This window comes from Fusarium venenatum, assembly GCF_020744135.1.
Source record: "Fusarium venenatum strain MPI-CAGE-CH-0201 chromosome Unknown EDB82scaffold_2, whole genome shotgun sequence".
NCBI classification, from domain to species: domain Eukaryota; kingdom Fungi; phylum Ascomycota; class Sordariomycetes; order Hypocreales; family Nectriaceae; genus Fusarium; species Fusarium venenatum.
Genome location: NW_027072130.1, coordinates 8,789,994 through 8,813,926, shown reverse-complemented (window position 1 = coordinate 8,813,926; position 23,933 = coordinate 8,789,994). Strand labels below are relative to the sequence as shown.

Here is a 23,933-nt window from a genome sequence, read left to right as displayed (position 1 = left end):
GCTGCATAATTGACTCGCACAGACATCATGAAACCAGGATGTATGATTTGGAGTAAAACCCGCGGAATCAAATACCTGAATAGGATTGCTGCATTAGCTCAGAGTCCCCCAGATTTCAGTTTGCGGGGAAGTGGAACACCTTTCTAATTTGTCGCCATTGACTCGCAGACCATGCCGAAACTTTAGCTTTCGAGTATAGGCACACTATGGCTGGAATATAAATAGGGCATCACGAGGTACAAATATTCTCAATTCTAAATACTAAGTGTAGATCCCTACTTACTCTTTCCTCGCGCATTATACTTCTTCTTCTCCTCAGATCTTTATCACATGAACGTGTACCACTATGTCAGTTGGAGCATATTCTGTAGCCGGAAAACCCTCCAAAGATGGTCTGCCAGTCGAGAATGTGGAGAATCAAGCCTCAATGGCAACTGATTTTTCCGTTGTTCTTGATGACGAAGATATCTCCTACGGCCAGGGTGGAATCCGTGGCATTATCGCGTCCCCGTATGTCTTCGGTGCAGCGTTCTTGGCATCCATGGGGGGTTTCTCCTCTGGATACGACCAGGGCGTTATCTCGATTGTCAATGTCATGCCTAAATTCCATCAAACATTTCCACGTACTGAAACTGCATTCGGGAAGGGTTTCATGACTGGTATGCTGGAGCTTGGTGCCTTCATTGGGTGCCTCTTTATGCCTACGCTTGTTGACAAAATCCCGAGAAAGAATGCTCTTTCTATTGTCGTTGTTATTTTCAACATCGGAGCTATTATGCAGACGGCATCCAACTCTTATGGACTTCTCGTAGCTGGAAGAACAATTGGGGGCATTGGCGTCGGAACGCTCGCAATGGTATGGAATAGTCCTTCCTCGAATACATAATACCTAACTAGCATTCAAGGGAGCACCAATCTACATATCCGAGATAGCGCCTCCGAACCTCAGAGGAACGCTGCTTGTCCTAGAGTCTGTATCGTGTGTATTAGGTGTCGTGGTATCTTTCTGGATTACCTATGCCACACGCGAACTGTGTGGCGAGTTGTCCTTCCGTCTACCCTTCGGTCTCCAAATGGTGTGCAGCACTATCATTGGAATTGGTATACACTTCTTTCCATATTCGCCACGATGGCTTGCACTTGTCAACCGACCGGATGATGCACTGGAAAGCTTGGAACGACTCCGGCGACTACCCAGAACTGACCCTCGTGTTCAAAAAGAACATGTGGCTATTTGTAATGAGGTAGCGTTCCAGAGGCTTATACAAGAGAAGCTCCATCCGGGAGTGGCAGGCCTCAAGCTTGAGATTCTGAGTTGGGGTGACCTCTTCAAGAAAAGTCGTTCCACCGGACTTCTATCGCGGTTGGAGTTGCATTCTTCCAGCAACTCTCTGGGATCAATGCCTTTATATACTATGCCCCAACCCTCTTTCAGTCACTGGGCCAGTCATCGGAAATGTCTTTAATCATGTCAGGAGTCTTCAACATGTTGCAGCTTGTTGCTGTTACCGTCTGCTTCTTCATCATTCACAAAGTGGGACGGCGACCATTGGCGATCTGGGGTGGTATTGGAGGAGGCACTGCGTGGGGTATTATGGCTGTTCTCGTTGGCGTGTTTAGTGACAAGTGGAGTTCTAATGCAGCCGCGGGCTGGGCTGCTGTAGCCATGACATTTTGCTTCATACTTATTTATGGGGTCTCATATGCTCCTCTAGGGCGGGCACTCCCTGCAGAGGTTTTCTCTAATGCTTCTAGATCGAAGGGCGTAGCTCTTGCGACAGCGACAGTTTGGCTCTTCAATTTCATAGTGGGCGTTGCAACCCCTCCTATGATTGAGAGCATCCGTTTTGGCGTCTATATCTTTTTTGGATCCTGGTGCTTTTTAGCTGGTGTCTGGGCCTTCTTCTTGGTTCCCGAAACCAAGGGGAAGACACTGGAGCAGATTGATGAGATATTTGGTGATCATGCGGCTCAAGAGTAGTTGGTTATAGTAAGATCAAGTATATAAGCAGGAATGGGTCTCACTAGGATAATGAATATTATTATTTGAAGATTGAGGCCAGAAAGATAAAAGAATCCGAGGTAACCGGCTTCTAGTCCCGTGACTTAGCGCATGCGTCCTTATTTTACGCCCCTCTTTCCTCTTTTTTTACCCCATATCACGTACACCAGATTCACGCCCATCTCCAACAACGTGAAATCATAGTCACCGGACATCTTGTATCCATGAAGCGAGTAAAATGCTGTACCGCTTGTCGGCGACGACACAGAAAATGCGTTACCTGGCCCGGATCCTCTCAATGTGGCACTTGTCTAGAGTCGGGACAAGAATGCCGCTTTGAAAATGACATTCGGTTCAAGCATAGCTATCGAGAAGCTCAGAGGGACGTGAGGGGAGAGCAGGCAAAGGTTCCTTCAAAGAGTAAGTTATTGGCCCTCAAATCCTGCGTGTGAATTCATTCTCAAGGCTGTAGTTTCTTTCACGACACCACGAGGAACTCATGGCTCGGTGCTCGAGGGTTTGAATCGGACATCGGTTGCGAATAAGCATGTCATGAGTCAGTTGGCGACTGAGTCAATTTCAGAAGGAATACTGGAAATCCCCACCGATGGTCTCATGCACTCCTCTCAGCCAGAAGATGTGCCTGTTGGTCAAGCACCCAACTACTGGGAATCATCATCAAATTTTATCACCAGCCCTCCCATCCATCCAAGCACAGTCCAAGTATATGACTCCCATTACCCAGAAGGATCATCACTTCCACAAGCATCCATACCCCCTGTCCTTGACGCCGATGGATCTTTTGACAATGACTCGACCGAAGATTTACAACGTCATACTCAAGATTCCTTTGAGTTGACTGAGCGTGAAGCTTTCCTTTTCATGACCTATATATACAAACTTGCACCCTCAGTAAGTCTAAATACCCAACTACCATTCCCACTAACATGCAAGTCTGATGCATGTGATGATGCCCGCCATTTCGAACTCGAAGTTCCTCGACTAGCCCTTCGTCAACCAATGATGATGAACGGCCTCCTCGCACTTGCGAGTCGCTACGACGCCCGTTGCACAAATACGTCCAGCGACATAGAAAGCACGTTTTACCATACCAAATGCATAAAACTGCTCATCAAGGCCTTTGCTCAACCACCTGAAACTTGGGATTCAATACTCCTCACAACTGTTGTAATCGCACGTCTCTACGAGGAATATGATAACGAATCGGATTCTTATTACCATCATCTTAGTGGAACGCAAAATCTGTTAAACCACGAGGTCATTGCTAGGTTTGTAATGCAGGGTGGTTTGGCTGAAGCTGCAAGTTGGGTCCATCTCCGACAAGCCATTTACATCTACGTCGTACACAGGAAGCCTATAGAGATACGACTTGAAAGTTTTGAGAGATCAACCGTGTTCAGAAGATCTGATGATTCAGCGTATGCGAACAGGGCGGTCTATAACTTCGCCAAGATCTTGAAGCTGTTTCTCTCGACGAATACTCAAGAGAGTAATCTAGGGGAGTGGCGGGCAGTCGAGACAGAGGTCAAGGGCTGGTATGATGCTAGGCCTGTGTCTTTCAAACCTGTATTTCACCAGCCTGCGGATGTCTCGTCTGATAGACCGTTTCCAACCCTTTACTTTCTTAGACCGGTGCCTGGTAAGTGTCTGCTTACGTTTGTCTGGTCGATTTCTAATATGTTGAAGTTATTGCAATGCAGCATTACTACGCTGCCGAGGCTGTTTTGTGCATGTACAAGTTTAATGATACTCAATACATGGACAGCCATGGCAAGCAAGAGTTCAAGGTATTTCTGACTTCTGTTAATCCGAGAAAAGGCTGACCCAGTGCTATACCGAGATATCATTCTATCTCTGCATTCTCATGGGTCTTGCTTTGTCTAATCCGCATATTTCCAACGCATATTATCTGCCCGCACATATGCTTTCACTCTGTACATTTGCCTCCCGCTCTTTATTCTAGAGTTACTACTGACGAGATGGGACGTAGGTGGGTACTGTATAAGAGACTTATGTCAACGGACACATTCCATTCGTTATCTTGAGAAGGTTGACGAGGTAATTAAGTGGAAGACCAAGTCGCTTATCAAGAAGCTGAAAGAGGATTGGGATAATTAAGCAGCACATCTAGGAACACTGGATATTATTCAACTGCGTTGGTGCAATTAAACTGTGTTCTACAATCTGTTCCATCTCAGCTAGGCCGTTCACCAATCTTAAAGTATCACTTCGTTGGCACTTTTTATAAAATTACCCAAGGGAGTTGTTTTTCTTCAATTCATACTATAGAGATATTATATCTCACTGACATAGTATAAAGAATAAGAGAATGTAATCCAACCAGTCCTTTTGAAACCTATGAGGTTTTCAAACTGGTCGTTTACCCGATGCTACAGTGACATATATCCGCCTCATAAATTGAGGCAATGCCCTTGTCTGATTCCATCCGTGAAGTTCGAGAAAGCTGGTCCTTCAAATTCTAGAATTTACCGACCTTGACATTGACGGTTCCCAGAGCACCACTGTCCAAGTTGGCACCAGTGGCCTGGACCATGTAGTTGTCATCAACAGAGCCGACAGTGAAAGTGTTGGTCTTGCTACCCCAAGGGCAGTCCCAATAAATGTTGCAGATCTTGTTATCGCCATCATAGAGGTCAAACGAGCCCTCAGTTCCAGAAGCTGCGTCAGATCTACCGCAAGAGGCAATGCCGGCCGACTTGTTAGACGGGATAACAACCTTTGAGACGGCGTCGGTCGAGATCTCGTTATCCTTGTTGTCCCACTGGTAGAACTTTCCCCTGATTGAGGTCAAGTAAGTTAGCTTCGGTAGAAACATCGGTTATCAAGTGATAGAGTGGGCATACCAATTGAGATTGATGTTCTTGATGGAGATCTCACCAGACGCAATCTTGCTCTGGATGAGAATATAAACCCACTGCGCGTATGCCATGGTGAATAGGGAGCTGATAAAAGAGTTTTTGATAGAGTGTAGAGATGATAAGGTGATATGATGATTGGAAGAGAGCAATGAGTCTGAGTTGTCTGGAATATCGTAAATGGGAGGACGACGTGCTCCCTTATATACCCGTTTGAGCAGAGTAGTACGTTCCCAGATGGCAGAGTCCGAATAAACCCCAAGTCGCCCAGCACGTCTTGACTCCGTTCCAATTTGCCTTCGGCTGGCCACGCCCGTGGAGAGGAGAAGGGAGAAGGATCGATCGTCCTCCATCCTGTTATCTGAGTCCCCAAGCCACGAGAGCGCTATCAATCCTCCTGCAGGCTGACATGCTGATGTTGTTTCTGAAATGTGGGGAAATCAATACGAATTTGCATAATGATGAGCATTCCCTGTGTCACAATTGCGTAACCAAAGAGTGTTTTTGGCCTTTCATCCAGTCACCAATCTGCCGCTTCTGGGTCGCATATGTGACTATCCGAATAGACCCATCTTCTCAAAGAAAAGCCTATGCTATGTGATAATGGATACACACTCAATCGATTTCCTCAGATCGCAGATTGCAAACAGTCACCATTTGTATATAATGCAAACACATTTGCTGTAAAATACCATATAGTAAGCAAATTTCCTATGCAAGCATAAGTTTTATTGAGTCTCTCCATGGCGAGACCTCATATAGTGATCTGCGCCTTCTGATTTTGTTTCTGTCTAAGGTATGTGATAATTACGGCTGAAGTGAGACAGCGGCTTGCACATTGCCCCTTGCGTCTCTCTTTAACAATAAACTAGACCACCTGATGTGATATCATACTAATGAACTTTCAACTTTGGCCAGGTTTGACGTCTTCGTAGTCTCAGGTCAGTGCTTTACTCTCATAAGCGGCTGGCTGGAGTTTGAGGACTAGGTCAGATTCTGCAGGGTGGCATTCGGGTCCACGCCATTTGTCCCATGATAGTTATTCTTTCATGATTCCTACCATCTCCAAAGTTTAACGATGGCCTCTTCCCTTGTGCTAAATTAACATCTGTAGTTACTCCGCAATGATACAATATACTGCTCGATCTAGCCTCAGGTGAGATGCTTGTCTTTAAGCTTATTGCTATCGTCTTAGATCTTATCGGCGTATTCCCTATTCCTTCTTAAGTTATGTTTCGGTGTAGAAACTATTGTATGGAAGTGGTTGTTGATGTTGCAAGGAGAGTTGAAAGTGTTACACTTTAGACCTTAACAGATTCCCGTCAATTGGTCCTGTTTCACCCTGCTCTATTACCCCAAATGCCAAGTGGCCAATCTGTCCACCATTACTTCTCATGGAGATGTCTCCCCATCGTAATAACACTCCTGCCATATTTCCTAACTGTACCTTGGGTGGCCTCATTTGCTTCCATGGGCTGGACACTCATTGTGAATGTTGTGACTGACGTGCCAGTCGACCTAATAGGTATACAGTGAAAGTCAGCCGACATGATCTTAGAATTACTCCCCCGAGAACAACATTGCCGGGTAAGCGAGACATAGCCAAGATGATGTGAACAAGCCTCTGCAAGCAGTTTCGTAGCAAGCATCAGTCAATAACATGGAGTCAGCGACGGAGACCTGCCACGCAATCTCTTTTCTTCTTATCCACCGAGTTTTTTGACCTTCTCACTACCCCACGGCCCGCTTCCCTGAATCTGCGTGGGACATGGGGTTTGATCACGAGATTCACCTTCTAAATGAGCTTCCATCAGGGAGAACACAACAGATGAAGCATTTGTGCAGAAGGAGCTCAGGCCGTTTGACCTATCAGAATTATTTCATAGGCATAGAAACCCCCAAGCGTTCCGTAAAAGGACTATTCCAAATGCCAGTGGAGTTCAAATTCTGGTAAACAGCCAACCACTTCTCATAGGTGTCTGGATACATTTCAGCCACGTCACCCTTCTTAACAGTATCAAGATCAAGACCCCAATGGACTCTGACGCCCTTTCCGTCTTCTCCAGAGCATAACTCCTGCCTCATGTATTTGAGCAAGTCATTTCCAGTCTTGATCCCGAAAATCATATCCATCTCTACCATCATGGTCGTTCGACCCTGTTGCGGTGCTAGGAAAGCGATCGAATTTTGAACAAATCTGAAGGCGACGGGACCCGCGATGTACCATAGTTTGTCTTGAGCAGCTTTCTGGAACAGAGCCAGGATACGGTCTATGATTTTGACAATGTCGCGATTGGCATCGAAAGACAGCTCCATAGCATAAGCCTTGATGTCATCGACAGCACCGATATCGAGAACCTTGAAGCTCTTGTCGACATAGTGGTCGACTCTCAGGGTCTTCAATGCAGTTGTGATATTGCCAGGACTCAATTTCGGCCATCGATTCAATGTCCACGCAAGAATCTTCTCAACCAAAGGATGTTGGGCCAATAGACCTGCTAGCCAATTCTCAATACCACGACTGCCACTGCGCTGTTTAACATCCGAAATTTTTCGAGTGACGGTCACTGCAAAGTTCAACCCAGCAGGGTATGGGTTCAAGTCAAGCTCGAAGTAGTGCTCTTGCAAAGGCTCTGAATTCAGACCGTCGGCAAGTTCAGATTTGAATCTTTGCCAGGTTGTCAACGCACGAACCTCGCTCAAGTAGAAGGTGTCGACTACTTCGATAATGTACGAATGAATAAGCCCCAGACAGCCCATTGCAACAAGGGCAGCTTGAAACCAATCATCATCCTGCTTAAGTGTCTCAGCGTATTCGGGAACAAACTTGGCTGGATCAGTGATTCCGTCTTTCGGTTCGATCTGGTAGACTAATCCGGACTCTGAGACCAGGATGATTGCTCGGACAAGACTGGCGAGGTTGCCTGAGTCTTTACCACTCCCGTGTGTGCCGGTGGAGATGGCACCTGCAAGGGTTTGACCATCATAAGCACCCATAGTTGCAAGAGCCTTTCCCTCCTTGTCAAGCTGGGTGTTGAGATCTTTGATAGTAATTCCGCTCTCGACAAAAGCGTAGTTTGCAGCGTCAGAAGGCTTCTTCAAAGAAGAACTGTTGAGCTTCAAGAACTGATTCATGCCATGTGGATCAAGCAAGATCCCATCAGTGGGACAAATATTAGAGAACGAATGCCCTGATCCAACAATGCGAACGTTGAGTTTTTGCTCCGCACCATCATGAACGGCCTTAATTAAATCTGAGATGTTGTTTGCCTTGCGGAGGGACTTTGGAGTACACTTTTGCTCTCCGATGCAATTGACCCAAGATGCAGGAGGCTTAGGCCTAGGAATTTGTTTCGATGGTGGTGGGACACCTTCAATAGAGTCTTTCAAAGATTTTATCTCCTCAAGTAGGCCTTGCTTCAAGTTTGGGTCGGTGAAGCGACGGCTCATTTCTTCTGCTAGCTCATCGTTGGTTGGATCATCGTCGAACCGTTGAACAAGATCAGCAGCAGGCAAGTCTTGGATTGGCATGTTTAATATTAGAGTTTAGCGAGAACGAATAAGTTGCAAACTGTGAAAGAAGATGTGATTTAGTTTGAGTACGGTGACTCAACCATGTTATAATACTTGGATGGTCCCAGCGAATAAATGTCAACTGTCTTGTTCGAGACATGATGGGTAGTCAACGGCACAGGTAGAAACATTGGAATCGGAGTGTTGTAGTTTATTGGTCAGAAATATAGCTACGCCAGCCACTATCAAGCCATTCGATACAAAATGGGCTTTTGATGGTTCTAGACTTACTAGAGCAACTTTTGGATTGGTTAGATATAAACAAGCGGAAATCTCATGCAGCTTTATCACATTTGAGGCATGCCCATCACAAACCTGACGACTTACAGGTCTCTGACTGAAACTTTTCTCAATACCCTCTGCTTAGTGACGCTTCTAAATACGGCTTAGTGTATAGCGGCTGGAATTTCAGCCAGCCACAATCCTCTCCATTAGGTAGAGCTGATCTTTGTGGATCACCTTGCGCAAGGGGCAAGGGAGAGATGTTTTTTGTGATGGATTCTGACTAGAAGAAATAAACATCACTTTGAGCATTATATCACTTCATCCCCGCCTTAACTTTGCGGATGGTTCATATCGGGATTGAGCCGGGGCACATGGTCTGCCCTGCATCATGTGACAGTAGGTCTTTCTGTTTAAGGGCTATTACTCCTGTTCGTACCGCCGGGTCTACATTATATCAAACAGTTTCCCTCCAGAAACTTCACAGCCCCGAAGGCGAGTCGGTTATGGTTGCTAGGCTCAACCGGCCATTGAAATCTTCTTAAGTTTAAAACGGTATTTCGACCTGCACTATAGCGACTTCCCATCACTGCTCCGGCCGCTATATATGGGATCTTCTGGGATACTAAAGCTCAAATGGTAGCTGGGTTGATTGGTTCTACACTTGTGATCAACTGAAATATTAGACGCCCCTTCGAAAAATTCACAGCCTTTCTAAAAGCGATGGTCTGCGTTCCTCGTTTTTCGGATCAACTACTAGCGGGTCACTCTGCTCTGCTGCGAGTCTCGACTGGGAAATTGCGAGCTCACCGTCCGTCTTCCATGGCAACACGGAGCAGAAGACGAGAACTCTTCTGTCAGGTCAGATGCTCCTCGATGTCAAAGAAGACTCTATCGAGGTCAAGGGATGTACCAGTACGCTGGACCTACATACACTCCAAAAGTGACCGTATCGAAAAACCTGCACCGGCCGCCGAAAACAGTACATCAAGATTGAGACGTGGCAGTTCATCAATCAATCCATCATCAGTCAGTGCTAAAAAGCCAATTCATATTGTGCTTGACGGCAAGCTTCGACTTCGCAGTAAGTGTACTAACATTAGTCAACATGTACCTGGGCAATTGAAACTTGGACAATTGACAATTGACCACAGTAGTTCAAGGTACAGAGTGGGGTTGTGTGAAAGAAAGATGAGGAATCAATTCGGGAGAATGCACCTATTAACAGCCTTTCCGTCTCGGTCAAAAGTGGTGGTAGCTCCATGAGCTAAGGAGCATCGGAATGAGTTTCAATTGGTTCACCTAAAGCAACTAACCTTATACAGGGATATAGCAGTACCAGCACCACTAATGCATTTGATAAACCATGAAGAAATAACTATACGATTACTTGATTAGGTGGAAGGAAAGTAGTATCATAATAATGAACATTATAGATTTGTCTCGACACACTTTCGGCATCACATATGTGGACCTGTTCTTACGTAAATGATCCAATTTCGGAATATTGAGCTCCTTTTCTTATCTGTGAGTCAGTTGTAACCCAAAGTTCATAAAGGAATAAAGGACCGTTGTGGTGCATTTACTCCCTCGATTTGCTAATATAAACCCTATAATTTGATCCTGAAAAGACACTTTCAAAATTCTATCATCTTCAAAGGATCATCACAAGCACATAATACTATCGTATATCCTTCAAACGACAGCATAATGATCTCTGTTCACTTCATTATTCACGAGTCCTTCGAAGCTCCTGGAGCATATGAGGCCTGGGCAAAAGACCGAAGATACAGCACCTCTTACTCTCAACTTTATCTTGGCGACCCTTTACCCCAATCAATCAACTCCATCGACTTATTAATCGTTCTGGGAGGTCCTCAAAATCCATCTACCACCACGGATGAGTGCCCACATTTCAACGCCGCAGGCGAAAAAGAATTGATCCTGAGATGCGTCAACGCTGGTAAAGCGGTTTTGGGTGTTTGTTTAGGTGCACAGCTTGTTGGCGAATCTCTGGGTGCATCATGGGAGAAAAGCCCTGAGAAGGAAATCGGCAATTTCCCCATTACACTCACCAAAGGTGGGGAGATAAGCGAGAAGTTCACGCAGTTTGGTTCCAGCTTGCTAGTCGGCCATTGGCACAGTGGCATGCCAGGACTCACACCTCACGCAAAGATCATTGCTTGGAGCTCGGGTTGTCCACGCCAAGTAGTTGAATATACGAGTCTGGTGTATGGATTCCAGTGCCATTTGGAGTTCAACCACGAAGTCGTCGAGGCATTAATACAGGCGAGCAATGATGAGCTTCCTACCCTCAAGCAACATCGCTTTGTCCAACAGCCCGACGATCTACGTATGAACAACTATGAGCGAATGAACGAGAAATTGTTCATCTTCTTGGACCGCCTCATAGACTCATATCTTGCGGCCCAGTACTAGATGGGACTGGAAGAGGATTACAAGAAGAGACTGTTGACACTTTGGGGGCATAAAGTCCAGGGACAGTTTAGACCACCAGATCTAGGCCCTGCATATTCGACCGCTTAGTATACTGCATCATATAACATGGGATATCCTAAGCCATCTCGACATTAGAACAAGATTTCTGCAGCTGAAGTGTTCAGCCAAAGCATATCATCAATCTCCAGGTTCAAAACATCCAAGTCCATGATTGGCCCAAAGCTGTTGTTGGTGAGTAGGTTTGAGTTCTGTCCCCCGCTAGGGAACATGGGCTCAGACGGCTCCCTAGCGTTCGCTTCAGATGGCATTCTCGTCAGACCGCGACAACCTTGAATCTTTGAGAGTAGAATTTCCAATGCTACTACACAACGTTTGGCAGATTCCCCGACTTTGGAGTACGCCTTGAGTAACTGGATTGCCTGATCCCAAGTTGGCTCAGCTGACCATGGCTCCACGTTGGAATCATTCAAGATGAGCTGACCGAGACGCTCGGCGAGGAGCACTGTTGCGGCTGTGTATACGACTAGGATAGTGGGTCAGTCACACTAGAGTAGCACGGAACAGGTTTGAAACATACACAAGACTGCAAACCACCAAGCTGGGACAGGGCCGGTTACCGTTTCCAGGTCCAAATTTGAATAAATGATTTGGATGATCTCGCGGGCGGATTCGAAGCAAACATTCGAACAGTGGCCAATCAAGTTTTCAGAAAGAAATTGATCTCTTGGTGCAGACCGGCGACTGTCATCGGGCCTCACCTGCTTCAAGCAAGATTCTGTGAGTATTGGGCGGAGGACAACGATTCGAGCATGAAGATACCTGGAACACGGTCGAATTAATATTTAACAACATAACAGAATTTATTCACTGACCGGGAACGGAGGACGATCCGTTGCCTCTGAAGCGCGTAGTTCGCATTGACTGAAGAAGGGTATCGAAGACCTTCTGGCATTGAACGCATCCAATGCACCAGCCTGTCATCAAACTGAATGACAGAAATGATCTGTTCCATACTCTGGCCAGCTTTTTCTGGCTGTTGCATGTAGTGTTCAAGAAGACAGTCGTTCACTATGCTATACAGTTCCACGGACTTGATGAAGAAAGCAATCGTTGGCGTACCACCATCTGGCCGCATTACGGATGGCTCAATTTGGGAATCCAAGAAGTCATCATCAATCATGCTGGGGAGCGGTACGGCATCGTAGAGCCAGTTTGCAATCATGCTCGGTCTTCCAAATGTCATAGACATAACCCGGTCCATAAAGACACATCCGTGCCATGTCCTACGCAGCATCTCCCTGTCCCGGATATTTTCTGCCGAGGTCGTCGTTCTAGACAAGTGTAGCCCTAGACTTTGGGCCATACGAACAGCAGAGCCAACAACCATCCAACACTGGTGGGATTGATGAGTGCTCTGTAGAAATAGGCCCATAAGCAGTAGACATTGCAGTCCTTGCAGAGAAGCCCTCTGTTGGATTCTAGGATCGAATAGTACAAGGGCTCTTTCCCAAAATGTTTGACCTAGTTCTCTTCTTTTGTCTGGCTGAACAACTTGGGAAAATTGAGTGCCCAGCGCGAGCGCCATGTTAATCATGCAGTGTAGAGGCTTGACGTGTATCTTGGTTTCAGAACCAATCCAGATGGCATCATAATCGTGTTTAAAGACCGCCCAGTCGTGGATGGGGAGAATGACCCAAACCAAGTCGTAGTAGTCCTGTAGAAGACGATCCGAGAAGGTTCGAAGAGGAAGGGCAAATGCCGGAAAGTTCATGTAGTCTGGATGTAATGTTGCTGCACCGTTTTGGCTGGCCCCAGTCTCGTCGCTAGCTTTATTAGTAACCTCTATAGACGACTGTGTCTGGTTTTTCCCGAGACGTGAATCGACAGCGGAGTTGATTTGAGCCGCGAAAGAGGCAGCACTGCTACCACCGAAGAATTCCACGCTCGCCAAAGGGTCCTTGCCAACGCCTGTCATAGCATCGGCACTGTGCGGTGCATTGTCATCAATTGGCTCGGGTAGCAAAGCGTCAACCGTGATGGGCAATGTAGACGCAGTGCCAGTTGAAGCGCTAGCCATCGGTGACGCTTGGACAGATCGTGGCCGATCCACAGAGTCAGAATTCGCAGCTAGAGACAAAAGCAATGACGACCCTTCCGCGACATCATTTCTGTTCCGCCCATCTGGATGCGGAAAGCGTTGTGGCAGCAGGGTATACTGTCTTCTTCGAGCCGGTTTATCTCTACTGTAGTTACAATGGGACTCTCCTCGAATGATACATGGACGGCAGGCTGTATAATAAAGTCAGTAAGATGGCTATGTTAGTTATTAACGTGATGTATACCGGGCTTTTGTGCATCACATTTAACCTTTCGGCGCCGACAGTTCTCACATGCTGCGCTGACTTTTTGTCGTGCCATCGACGTGGATATAAAACGGTGGAAAGTTATGGCTGCAATGGGATGGCACTTATGTTTATTTAAATATGGACTTCTAAAATGAGGCGGGGCAGACTAACTTCATATATCATCCACTAGCTCCGATCTATCCTCCAGATTATAACGTCACATGAATATGACTAATACAATTTCAAGCTCGATTTTCCTGACTTAACAATATGTACATGAATAAACAAAAATCAAAATGGCAACGGTTCCGGCTTCTTGGTCTGTCGATACCAGTACTCAAATGTTGCATTCATAATTGTCGGTCGGCGCAGGTAAGAACCAGCCTCGCGAGCGAGGTCTGCATCAACGGGCTTCAGAGGTCCAAAAGACCGTGCACGTACCTGAATACGGGCAGCCCTCTCAAGGTAGACGCACAGATATGTTGCCTCTTGAACACTCTTACCTGCTGTAAGCATACCATGGTTGGCAAGGATAATCGAGTATTTGTCCCCAAGCGCTTCCGTGATAATGACGCCTTCCTGGTCTGCAATGGGGACACCAGGCCACTCGCCGAGAAAAGCGCAGTCGTTATAAAACGGTGTCATGTCCATCTGTGCAACCACGAGCGGCTGTTGCGCAGCGGCCATGACTTGCACCCAAGGAGAGTGCGTATGAATAATTGATTGAATGTCTGGGCGGCCGGCATACACCCAGAGATGAAAGCGCGTAGCAGGGTTGGGCATGCCATGGCCGGTAATGGTATTCAGATCCCCATCTACTTCGATGAAATCTTCAGGTCGAGCTTTTTCCCAACCCAGTCCAAATCGTAGAGTCCAATAGAAGCCATCTCCACGTTCAGACCGGGCGCTGATCTGACCGGCAAGACCAGCGTCTTCTTGCTTGGATGCAATGAGTCGACAAGCGCAAGCTAGAGTTTCTTGAAGGGTACGCTGGGGAATTTTGAGATGCTTTTGCATCTCCTCGGCCGAGCGCTTATCAAAATAATCCTTGGATCGAAGTGGAGCCCCATTGATCTCTGGTGCGGATGAAGACGCTTGGCTAGCTGTAGCGGAGGTTGGCATCGTGATATTAGACTAGATGATAATGATGTTGAAAACAGGAATGTGTATGTTTCAAAGATATTTCACTCTTTGATCAGTTATTGCAGAGAGGTATATAAACGTTAATAATATTATATCGTAATAGATTCTTTATTGCAAAAATCTCAACCTTCAGTCGTCCTTTTATCTAGGATCTCAATCATGCTAATTGAACCAAGGCAACCGGTGAACTGTTAGCCAAGGAGAGCTCAGAGGCTAGATCTATCGGACTGTAAGCAGTCATTCGCACAAATCCTATCCGCGGAAGACGGAATAGATATTGATTAGCTGACGCTCCGAGAACGCGCTAATCAACCCCACAAACCTCACTTCAAGGTTAAATATGGGGAAGGAAAGCGTCACATCGGAACTATTTATCATTGGACAAAGGGCCCGACCGGACGTCAACTACACTAGTTACGTCGGATTTTAGACTGCGTCAGAATATGGCGTCCCGCAATAATCGAACCATCAGTTATGGAATCATTAACTTCTCGGAACCTAACCAATGAACTTGCTAACTGTTCCGCGCCTTAGCAGCGGGGCATTGGAGTCGATGGATTTTTTGGCCTATCCGAGCTCCGAGTTCACAGAAACAGGTGGAACGGAGGAAGGATGTTGGAAATATATATATTGAGGACGGAGCACTCGATCTATTGTCATACATTCGCAGATGAAGATCCCCTACAAGTAGAGTTCAGCGCAACATCTATCCTGACAAACTCCGGAACGCATCACTCAATCCAGAATCATCGCTTTATAGCATCTCCTTCAAGATGAGCATTAAGACGGATATTTTCAAAGGCCTTTCGGCATTCCCAATTACTCCTGCTGATCCTGATGGCACCGTCGACACTAGCGCTCTGGTTCGGATCATCGAGACGTTGGATATTCCCGGCATCGATTCGATTGGCTTGCTGGGTAGTACTGGAAACTACGCTTACTTTACGAGGGAGCAACGCAAGCGGGCGATCGAAGCAGCAAGACAAGCTCTGGAGGGAAGAAAACCACTTATTGTCTCTGCTGGTGCTCTTCGGACGGATGACGCACAGAATCTAGCCAAGGATGCTGAAGAGGCGGGGGCTGATGGCTTGCTACTCGCACCTGTCTCGTATAATCAGTTAACTGAAGAAGAGGTGTACCAACACTTCATTGCAGTCGCCAGTTCGACCACACTACCTATCTGCATCTACAATACTCCGAGCACGACGCACTTTACCTTTAGCGACGCGCTTCTTGCTCGTATCGCGGCGTTGCCAAACGTAGTTGCGCTCAAGCAGCCCGCTCCTAGCACTAAGCCAAGAGAAACACATGAGACGCTTTCCGCAAACTTTCCTGCTGGGTTTTCTGTCGGATACAGTGGGGACTCGCTGGCCCACGAGTCACTACTGGTTGGTGGTTCTGTATGGTACAGCGTGATCGCTGGGTTTCTCCCCGCGCCATCGGTTGCGCTGATGGATGCAGTTCGCAGGAGGGACCATGTCGAAGCGAGACGCATCTCGGCTATCCTGCAGCCAATCTGGGACCTGTTCCAAGAGTTTGGTGAGGTCCGGGTGGCATTTGCAGTTGCGAACGAGCGTGGCCTTTGCAAAGCAGCCCCTCCTCGGCCTATTCTTCCTATAGATGCTTCGCATCATGATCGAGTCCGCTCGGTGTTGGCAGACATCAATAAACACTTTTAGCGGCCATCTCGAAACTTAAGGCAGTGTGGGGAGTCTGCGCGCTGCACTGCTCTACATCGTTGATGAGGTTGTTGCACCGTCGGTAGTTATTTTTATACTTCAGAATGACCTCTTAAGCATAACGTATAACCGTTATTCTACCTTATCTCAAATCTTATCAGCATCTCCTCTGTTCCTTCATGACCTGATGATATCTGAAGTCTTAACGGCATGTCTTTTGTACAAAGGGAAGATGACCTTCCATCTCTAAATCTTACCAATTCGACTAGCCCCAGTAACCCAGCCAAACTAAAATTCCAATTATTCTCATATAATAACTAGTGATGTAGGTAGACCGAGACCGGAACGGGAACAAGACATGTGTAAATGCCAAGCTTGTGGCACTGACTCGAGCTATCGAATGAGAGTTTCAAGACCCTTGCGACACTTGGACAAAAAATCCATGATACTCTTGTTTGCAATTGTCGCACTGACAATAAAGGTGCTCCTTGAAACAACCTCGGCTAAGATCCTTATCTGTGAGTTTATCGATATCTTATCTCACACCTTATCTTTTACCATGCTATCGCGAAACTTATCGCTGAGCTATCTTATCTTAATTCATATCGTTAAGTGCGATTCCTAACTAACCCTTCAGCAAGATATCATTAAATATAAATGCTATACATGAATTCTATAGCATTGTAGACAGCCTTCTCATCAAACTCGCTGTCCTCTTGAGTCCTGCATTCATTAACAGTATAGCAGTGGACGGACTCATGCTTTTTTCGTGGTATTTCAGTGTTTTTCTCATAGCGATCCACCTTTTCATGAACTCACGTTAAATATCTTAGCATCATTGCTTGTTTTTTACAGCATTTAACATTCTCAACGTCGGTAGTAAATCGAAACATGAACTCTTATCATACGAATCATATTCACTTATTCTCTCGTCTTGTCTGTAAGCTCTGTATAGTATATACCGCCTAGTGAAGCTTAAATTTGCACTGGACTACAGGGTATATCACGTGAGAGTCGTTCAGTGACGTCCTGCTGTCAACACCATATTATCTATCGTATACCCTATAAACTCTCTACTATTACTTGTCGCATTCAGTAATGATATCGTGAAGTCTTTTTTCATTCCGCGTGCTCAGCCTTTTTCACCTCAAACCTCCTGAAACACCACCTGCCGCGGTGTTCATGACCCCTAGAACACCATTCCCAACATGCGATTGGCTCCTCAGGATTGAAACGAAGAATTCCCATAGCACGGCAATCTCGGATCTTGGCGAACATGATAGACGCTCACTCGATCTCTTCAAAGATAATACAGAGTTTCACTTGCCCCGCTGTGAGACAACTGTGATGCCAGTTGTCGATCATGATCCGAGAGGCGGAGCTCTTGAGTGGTCAATGCGTTTTACGTTTTGGCTTTTTGTGACTGGTCAATGGTTGGGTAAGCGAACAAGAGCCGTTTTGACGTTTCGTTTAAGAGAGGCTGTGCTGGTGGGTTTCGCCGGCAGACGAGCATTCCGGGTCTTGGCTGCGAAGGCCCAAGCGTAATTGAGGTTGTGTCGTGATATGTTTCTTTGACTTTGAGTCCAAGCACATGCCAATTGTCTGTGGGTGATATGTTTTGTCTATGGGTGATATGTTTCTGAAGCTCCAAAATAGCCATTTCGAACCTCTTGGACGTCTCGGGTTGTGTCGCGACTTTGCTTGGCTTCAACCTCTTGGGAAAATGTGAATGGTGATATATCTCTCAATAGAGAAAAAACGTTTGCTGAAATTCTCTATATAAGGATGCTCATTGTCTCTCCATTGTCAACTCTAACCATCACCAACAACTCAACAATCACAACAATCTCCTCTTCTCTCTACTCACCTTCTCCTCCTGCCGGTCAGGTCTTTTATTTACAACTACTTCTAACTCTTCCGCCTCTTCCTCTTTAATCAGACAATCTTACCTTTCTTTCTTACCAACACTCACAATAATCACAATGGCCACCGTCAAGAACATCGTTTTCGCCCTTTTCCTCGCTGCCGACTTCGCAGCTGCTCACAGTGTCATCACCAACGCCGTTGGCGATGCTGGTGGCTCTGGCATGGCTCTCGGTGTTGACACCTCCACTCCTCGTGATGGCACCCGCCGCCGTCCTTTCCAGACCGACGCTACTCGCTTCCGTGGCGATGCCGCTGACACTGTTGGCGAGACTCTCGCTGGCGGAGACAACAATGTCGAGCAGGGTACTCTCGACATCATGGAGGAGACTGGTGACCAACTTCCTCAAGTCAACCCTGGTGGTAGCCTTGAGATGACTGTCCACCAAGTCAACTCTGATGGTGCTGGCCCCTACACTTGCATGATCAACTCCGATGGCACTGGTAACTCATGGGATAACATTCCTGTCACTACCAACGTTGAGGGTAACGACCGTGGCCGAAACCGTGATGGTGAGATGGGCGATTTCCCTCTCGTGGCATCGATCCCTGCTGGACAGACTTGCACTGGTACAGTTGCTGGCGAGGACAATGTTTGTCTCGTGCGATGCCAAAACCCAGCCCGTGCTGGTCCCTTTGGAGGTGTCATCCCCGTTCAGATGGCTCAGACAAACGGCACTGGTGATGCCACTGGCGACGCCACTACTGGTGATGATACCACTGGCAACAACAACGCTGGTAACAACGCCGGTAACAACAACCCTGGTAACAATGCTGGTAAAAATGCTGGAAACAATGCCGGAAACAACGCTGGCAACAACGCCGGTAACAATGCTGGCGACAACACCGACAACACTGACAACGTTGACGACGAAGGCGCCGCTCAAGATGAGGATGAGACTGAGGCTGTCACTGGTAACAACAACAACAACAACCGCAACACCCGCCGCGCCACCCGCTTCTTCGCATAAGAAGCCAATGCCCAACGATACCCAAAAGCTATGAGCATCGAGTTGAAGCCCGCCCTGGTACAATGATCTGTGGATATATGAAGGATAATGAGTGAGAGATCGGAGGTGACTGTCAAGGAAGAATGGGAATATGAATTGGGAAATTGTTAATGATGAAGACGGAGCGATAGAGTGAACTTAATCTAGCTAGTATGTGTAGTTCAAAAGACTTTATTGGCAAATCATATGTTTCAAAGTGACCTCAATACTTGACTTACTTCGAATGGATATGTTGACTCATGGTACGATCATTGCCAACCAGAGTTACTAGTTACCATGCAGTTTAATTCATTAATGTCGACAAAGAAAACATAATGTAATGTGCTACAATGCTACAAACGACAAAATACCCATGAATTGTCCATCTTCCACATCTCTCATCTATCCCACGAAACCATTCCTATAAACTATCTCAACGCTCCTTCCACCAAAGCAACATCTTTTCTCATAGACACCCTGCTCGCAAAACATTCTGTTCCTTGCTCATTCAAGTCTGTTAAAGACCTCACCTGAAGTTGCAAGACTTGATGATATTCTGCACCAACTTGTCTTTATCACGGAACTGTTGCGAAAAGGCCATCATATCATTCGCGCTCAACGCCCTCCTGGCGTCGGCAGCATTCTTGAAGGCCTTGGCAGGCGCCATGCCTCCCCTTAGACCGGCCGCGCCGATCAGCAGACCCAAGATGGCAAAGGGAGCAGACGACGGGTTGTCGACAACCTCGACGATACTGATGGCCAGGTTGCCTGCCTCACCTACAATGAGCGCAGCAGTTGCAATGCGGGCAGCTCCTCCAAGTGCACTCGCAGCCCAACCAGCGAAGGGAATAACGGCAAAAACGATAGTTAGGATGTTGATAATCAGGTTTCGTGTGTGTGTTTCCTTCATATCCTCACCGATCTCCTTCATCTCCTTGATGCTCTTGGAAGCATCCTGCATCATGAAGATGGGCATACTGAACGACGTGACGATATCGGCTGGGTCGGCGTCTGAGTTACCCAGTCGCATGTTGGCAAATGTACCGATAGCAACCGTGATTAACTCGTCGGTAGAAGGAATAGCCTCGTCGATAACCTCCTTGGGGTTGCTGACCTTGATCTTGCTCTTGTCCCTGATACGCTTCAGCCAGTTGTTACGCATCTCGTAGTTGTTGCCCGACTGACAACCGGGTGGTGAACAAATGTTGGGCTGGAAACAGACACAAGGATCCATCTGTGCGTCCTGCTCGACCCATTCAACCCAGTCCTTCTCGATACCTGCCTCGGCGAGAAGAGCATCGTAAAAACCCTTTTCGTCGCGCATGGTATACCATACAACACGACCCCCGGCACCTGGTCCTGGAGCAACAGGTGGCCACGTCTCATCGCAACGACCCTTGTCGCTACCTCTGTTGCTCTTCCACTCGCAGTCCATATACTTCAGACCTTTGCCACGGCCAGGCGCCATAAACTCTTCAATTCGGTCGTCGATGGAATCCTTGACCCAGTCGGCGTACCAGCCGAAAGCGTCGTTGAAGTTCTTGGATACGTCCTTGTACTCGTCGACAGCCGCAATGAGGTCCTTGATCAGGATGTTCATCAAGGCCAAGGAACGGCAGTTTCCGTTGATGCTATCAACGCTCTCGGCCAGCTTCTCCAGACTGTCAGGCCAGTTCTTGGAGTCGCAAGTGAGATCATCAGCCTTGAAGTCAGACCAACCACCGTTGGATGTTCCATCTTTCTTGCTAGGTCCTTCAAAGTAACCCGCCAGATCAATGGCCCAATCGGTGGTACCACCAAAGTTGAGCGTCTTGACCCATGCAACACGCTCCTCCTTGGTCTTGTCGCTCATGTACGCAACCCAGTCCGTCATGCCGTTACCCATTGTACCGTAGGTCATGATATCGGAATGTGTCTTGGTGTCGTGCCATCGCTTGGCCGTGACACCCTCAACATTCTCGCCCGCCATTTGCCAGATCTCGTCTAGCTCGGCATTAGAAACTGGAGAGAGTAATGTTAGTAACAAATCTCTGACGTGATGGGAATGAAGCACGTACTGTAGCCACCGGTATCGGTGCATTGACCGGGCTCAGCCTCGGACTCCGAGAATGAGCCAGTGAAAAGGCAGTGAGGTCCTGTGCAACTCTTGTCTGCCATGCGGAAACTTCGGCCATAACTTGCAATACCGACAATGACCTTTTCGGCTGGCACACCAGCCTTGGTGATCATACTGAGTGAGTTGCGGGTCTCGGTACGGTTGACATGGGATCGCAGACAATTGCCATTCTCGCAGCCAGGACTAGCGAACTTGTTGCCGTAGTCCCACTGTCCATGCAAATCGTAGGTCATAAAGACAAAGTAGTCGAGAATCTTGGCCATGTCCTCAACGGGGAATGGCTTCAAGTACCAGAAAGAACCGGGCAAGGCAATGGACAGAGACTTGCTTGATGGCAACAGGTTTCGAAGCACGGTGAGGAAACGTGTGTAATAGATACCGTCGTTCTTGTCACCAGCGGGGATACCTTGATCAGAGGCACCAGGATACTCCCAGTCAATATCAACACCGTCGAAGCTCTTGTGTTTCTCCAAAAACTTGACAACGTTTGCGGAAAATTTGGAACGGTATTCGGGCTTAACCACATCACGATAACGTTGGAATGTCGCGGCGTCAGTTGACTCAGCCCAACCGCCAAAGGACAGAATCTTCTTGAAAGGAGCGTCCATCTTGTCGAAGATGTCAAACTGTTTCTTGACATCCTCTGGAATATTTACATCGTAGTCGGCAGTGATACCAGCAAAGGCGAAATGGACATGAGTGAGCTCCTTGAAGTTTTCAGCAATCTCAGAAGCGTCCATGTGCATACACGGACGACCGGGGTTATAAGCCTGGAAGTAGCCGATGCGCTTGAACTCCTTGGGTGGTGACTTGTTGTTGACAATGTCAGTACCGCAGTTGGAGATACATCCGTTGGTGTTGAGCTTGAAGGCTCCCGGTGCCTTGGGATCGGAAGGAGACTCTGTGCAGAACTCAGTGGTAGTACCACAGTATCCCCAACCGCTGCAACAAGACTTGAGAGGACACTGGTTGAGCTTGGCAAGATCCCATCCATCAAAGGATCCTGATGGTTTCTGGGTGCCAGGCTTCTGTGGTCCACAGGCGATGCCTTCATGAGTGGCTGGCATGGGTGTGTTGCCTTTGCTGAGACAGATAATCTGACCGAGCTGCAGTCTTCCACAACCTGCCCAACCCCAACTGGCTTTGTTGAAGCCTGCGATATCGTCTTCATTAAGACCAAAGGGAGCTCCAACGTCATAGCAAGTGTCATTGGGACCGATTGTGTGTGTCTTACAGGTGCCATCTGACTCCGGCTGTGGTTTGTTGTCAGGTGGTGTTCCAGAACTGCAGCAGACTACCTGGCCGGCTTTAAGGGTATCACAGAAGTTCTGCTTGCCCGGGTTGAACTTGATGAAGTCACTACCTCGAATGCCACACCTAACACTGAGCTTGGTGCAGTCATCGTCCTGAAGAACTTTGGTAGTCTTGCACTCGGCGCGGGCTTCAAGATCGCTCACCAAGCCCGTCTCAGCCACGGAGGTTCCATTGGATACGCCCATGAAGAGGTCACCGCCAGGGATGTTGACTTTGATATCAGCATCCTTGGGTCTGGTGAGAGGCATGGCCGCGCAGTAACCACTGGCCCATGTCTTCACGTTCTTTCGTACAAGTTCAAAGTCACTGAGCTTGTCCACGGCAAATATACCAAAGGTGTAGGGGTTTCCTGGGTTGATGTCGCAGGCTTGCATGATCTGAGTGCCCTGACTAGCAGCCTTCTCAAATCGCTCAAGTATGTCGGTGGCAGCGACAGATCCCATGTCGGCGCTAACATAGAGACCGACAATGGCAGATCCTGCTTTGGAGAAGAGAACAGTCTTGCCACACGAGGACTTGACGTGTTGCTTTAGTCCCTGGACGGCAGTAGTGACATCGGCACTCGCGTTTAGCACTCCAGGCATGCCAGAAGTAACAAGCACAGGCACAGGAAAAAGAGGAGCAGGATTACACTGGCCGGCGGAGGCCTTTTCATCCTTTGTGTCCTTCTCAGCCCTCTTAGCATGTCTTCGGTGTGCACGCAAGTGTGCTGCCGCTTTGGAAGGGTTGGAGGAGCCGGTCCCACCGAGAGCACAGACACGAATGGTCTCGACAGTCTCGGTGTGCACATTCAGATCGAAAAGTAGAGGAGCTTCACATCCTTCTAGATCTTGAGGACTGTGGATGTGTGTCCATTTGGTAGCGTTTGAGCCAGCAACAGAGCAAAGTCGAGGGCAGCCATCGACCAAAGGTGTTGCCCACTCCTCGGTAGTCTGCTTCACTCCATAGGGAGCGAGAGGGGTAGTGCCCAGATCAAGCTCATGCTCTGTCGAGTTCTGAACTTTGGATACATCGATTGGGCCCAAACGAGTGCTGTTCCCGCGACTGGTCGCAGCGGAACTGAGGCCGGCTAAGATGCCAATAAAAGGAATGACAGTGTGTACCCTCATGGTATAGAAAGGAAGGTAAACACCATGAAAGATTGAAACACTAAAAGAATGAATGAAGGAATGGATGAAAAGTGAGTGTGTTGGTTTATGGACTGTAGCAAAAAAGGGCGAGCAGGCTATAATTAATACGGAGAGAGTGTTTTGCTGACATGTGCTCTGCA

General features: G+C 47.5%; 10 protein-coding genes across 10 annotated transcripts; 5 read left to right on the top strand and 5 right to left on the bottom strand.

The window, feature by feature from the left end:
* Positions 1-173: 173 nt before the first annotated feature.
* Positions 174-1,981, top strand: EDB82DRAFT_462550 (general substrate transporter; the record flags this gene model as incomplete). Its single annotated transcript, XM_065607884.1, has 3 exons — positions 174-856; positions 906-1,314; positions 1,335-1,981. Exons 1-3 carry the CDS (start codon positions 347-349, stop codon positions 1,979-1,981), a joined length of 1,566 nt encoding a protein of 521 aa, XP_065465121.1. The 5' UTR covers positions 174-346.
* Positions 1,982-2,167: 186 nt separating this feature from the next.
* On the top strand, positions 2,168-4,318 carry EDB82DRAFT_198951 (uncharacterized protein). The gene is made up of 5 exons (XM_065607194.1): positions 2,168-2,422; positions 2,475-3,662; positions 3,710-3,810; positions 3,864-3,957; positions 4,014-4,318. Exons 1-5 carry the CDS (start codon positions 2,227-2,229, stop codon positions 4,139-4,141), a joined length of 1,707 nt encoding a protein of 568 aa, XP_065465120.1. The 5' UTR covers positions 2,168-2,226; the 3' UTR covers positions 4,142-4,318.
* A 184-nt stretch (positions 4,319-4,502) lies between these two features.
* On the bottom strand, positions 4,503-4,973 carry EDB82DRAFT_525764 (aegerolysin type hemolysin; the record flags this gene model as incomplete). Its single annotated transcript, XM_065609146.1, has 2 exons — positions 4,503-4,821; positions 4,888-4,973. 2 exons carry the CDS (start codon positions 4,971-4,973, stop codon positions 4,503-4,505), a joined length of 405 nt encoding a protein of 134 aa, XP_065465119.1.
* Positions 4,974-6,661: 1,688 nt separating this feature from the next.
* Positions 6,662-8,497, bottom strand: EDB82DRAFT_198938 (uncharacterized protein). The gene has a single exon (XM_065607193.1). It carries the CDS (start codon positions 8,428-8,430, stop codon positions 6,775-6,777), a length of 1,656 nt encoding a protein of 551 aa, XP_065465118.1. The 5' UTR covers positions 8,431-8,497; the 3' UTR covers positions 6,662-6,774.
* Positions 8,498-10,269: 1,772 nt separating this feature from the next.
* Positions 10,270-11,525, top strand: EDB82DRAFT_198929 (glutamine amidotransferase class-I). Its single transcript, XM_025736480.2, has one exon. It carries the CDS (start codon positions 10,405-10,407, stop codon positions 11,131-11,133), a length of 729 nt encoding a protein of 242 aa, XP_025587083.2. The 5' UTR covers positions 10,270-10,404; the 3' UTR covers positions 11,134-11,525.
* EDB82DRAFT_525761 (fungal-specific transcription factor domain-containing protein) lies at positions 11,286-13,231 on the bottom strand (the record flags this gene model as incomplete). The annotated part of the gene is made up of 3 exons (XM_065609145.1): positions 11,286-11,677; positions 11,732-11,973; positions 12,027-13,231. 3 exons carry the CDS (start codon positions 13,229-13,231, stop codon positions 11,286-11,288), a joined length of 1,839 nt encoding a protein of 612 aa, XP_065465117.1.
* Positions 13,232-13,774: 543 nt separating this feature from the next.
* EDB82DRAFT_576095 (class II aldolase/adducin N-terminal) lies at positions 13,775-14,621 on the bottom strand (the record flags this gene model as incomplete). The annotated part of the gene is made up of 1 exon (XM_025736478.2): positions 13,775-14,621. The coding sequence occupies one exon, from the start codon at positions 14,619-14,621 to the stop codon at positions 13,791-13,793; it is 831 nt and encodes a 276-aa protein (XP_025587081.2). The 3' UTR covers positions 13,775-13,790.
* A 472-nt stretch (positions 14,622-15,093) lies between these two features.
* On the top strand, positions 15,094-16,781 carry EDB82DRAFT_502294 (dihydrodipicolinate synthetase). The gene is made up of 2 exons (XM_025736477.2): positions 15,094-16,462; positions 16,579-16,781. Exon 1 carries the CDS (start codon positions 15,416-15,418, stop codon positions 16,319-16,321), a length of 906 nt encoding a protein of 301 aa, XP_025587080.2. The 5' UTR covers positions 15,094-15,415; the 3' UTR covers positions 16,322-16,462; positions 16,579-16,781.
* Positions 16,782-17,907: 1,126 nt separating this feature from the next.
* Positions 17,908-19,435, top strand: EDB82DRAFT_502291 (uncharacterized protein). The gene has a single exon (XM_025736476.2). The coding sequence runs from the start codon at positions 18,304-18,306 to the stop codon at positions 19,213-19,215; it is 912 nt and encodes a 303-aa protein (XP_025587079.2). The 5' UTR covers positions 17,908-18,303; the 3' UTR covers positions 19,216-19,435.
* Positions 19,436-19,552: 117 nt separating this feature from the next.
* EDB82DRAFT_462547 (uncharacterized protein) lies at positions 19,553-23,772 on the bottom strand (the record flags this gene model as incomplete). The annotated part of the gene is made up of 3 exons (XM_065607883.1): positions 19,553-21,234; positions 21,291-22,874; positions 22,995-23,772. The coding sequence occupies 3 exons, from the start codon at positions 23,770-23,772 to the stop codon at positions 19,760-19,762; spliced, it is 3,837 nt and encodes a 1,278-aa protein (XP_065465116.1). The 3' UTR covers positions 19,553-19,759.
* Positions 23,773-23,933: the final 161 nt, after the last annotated feature.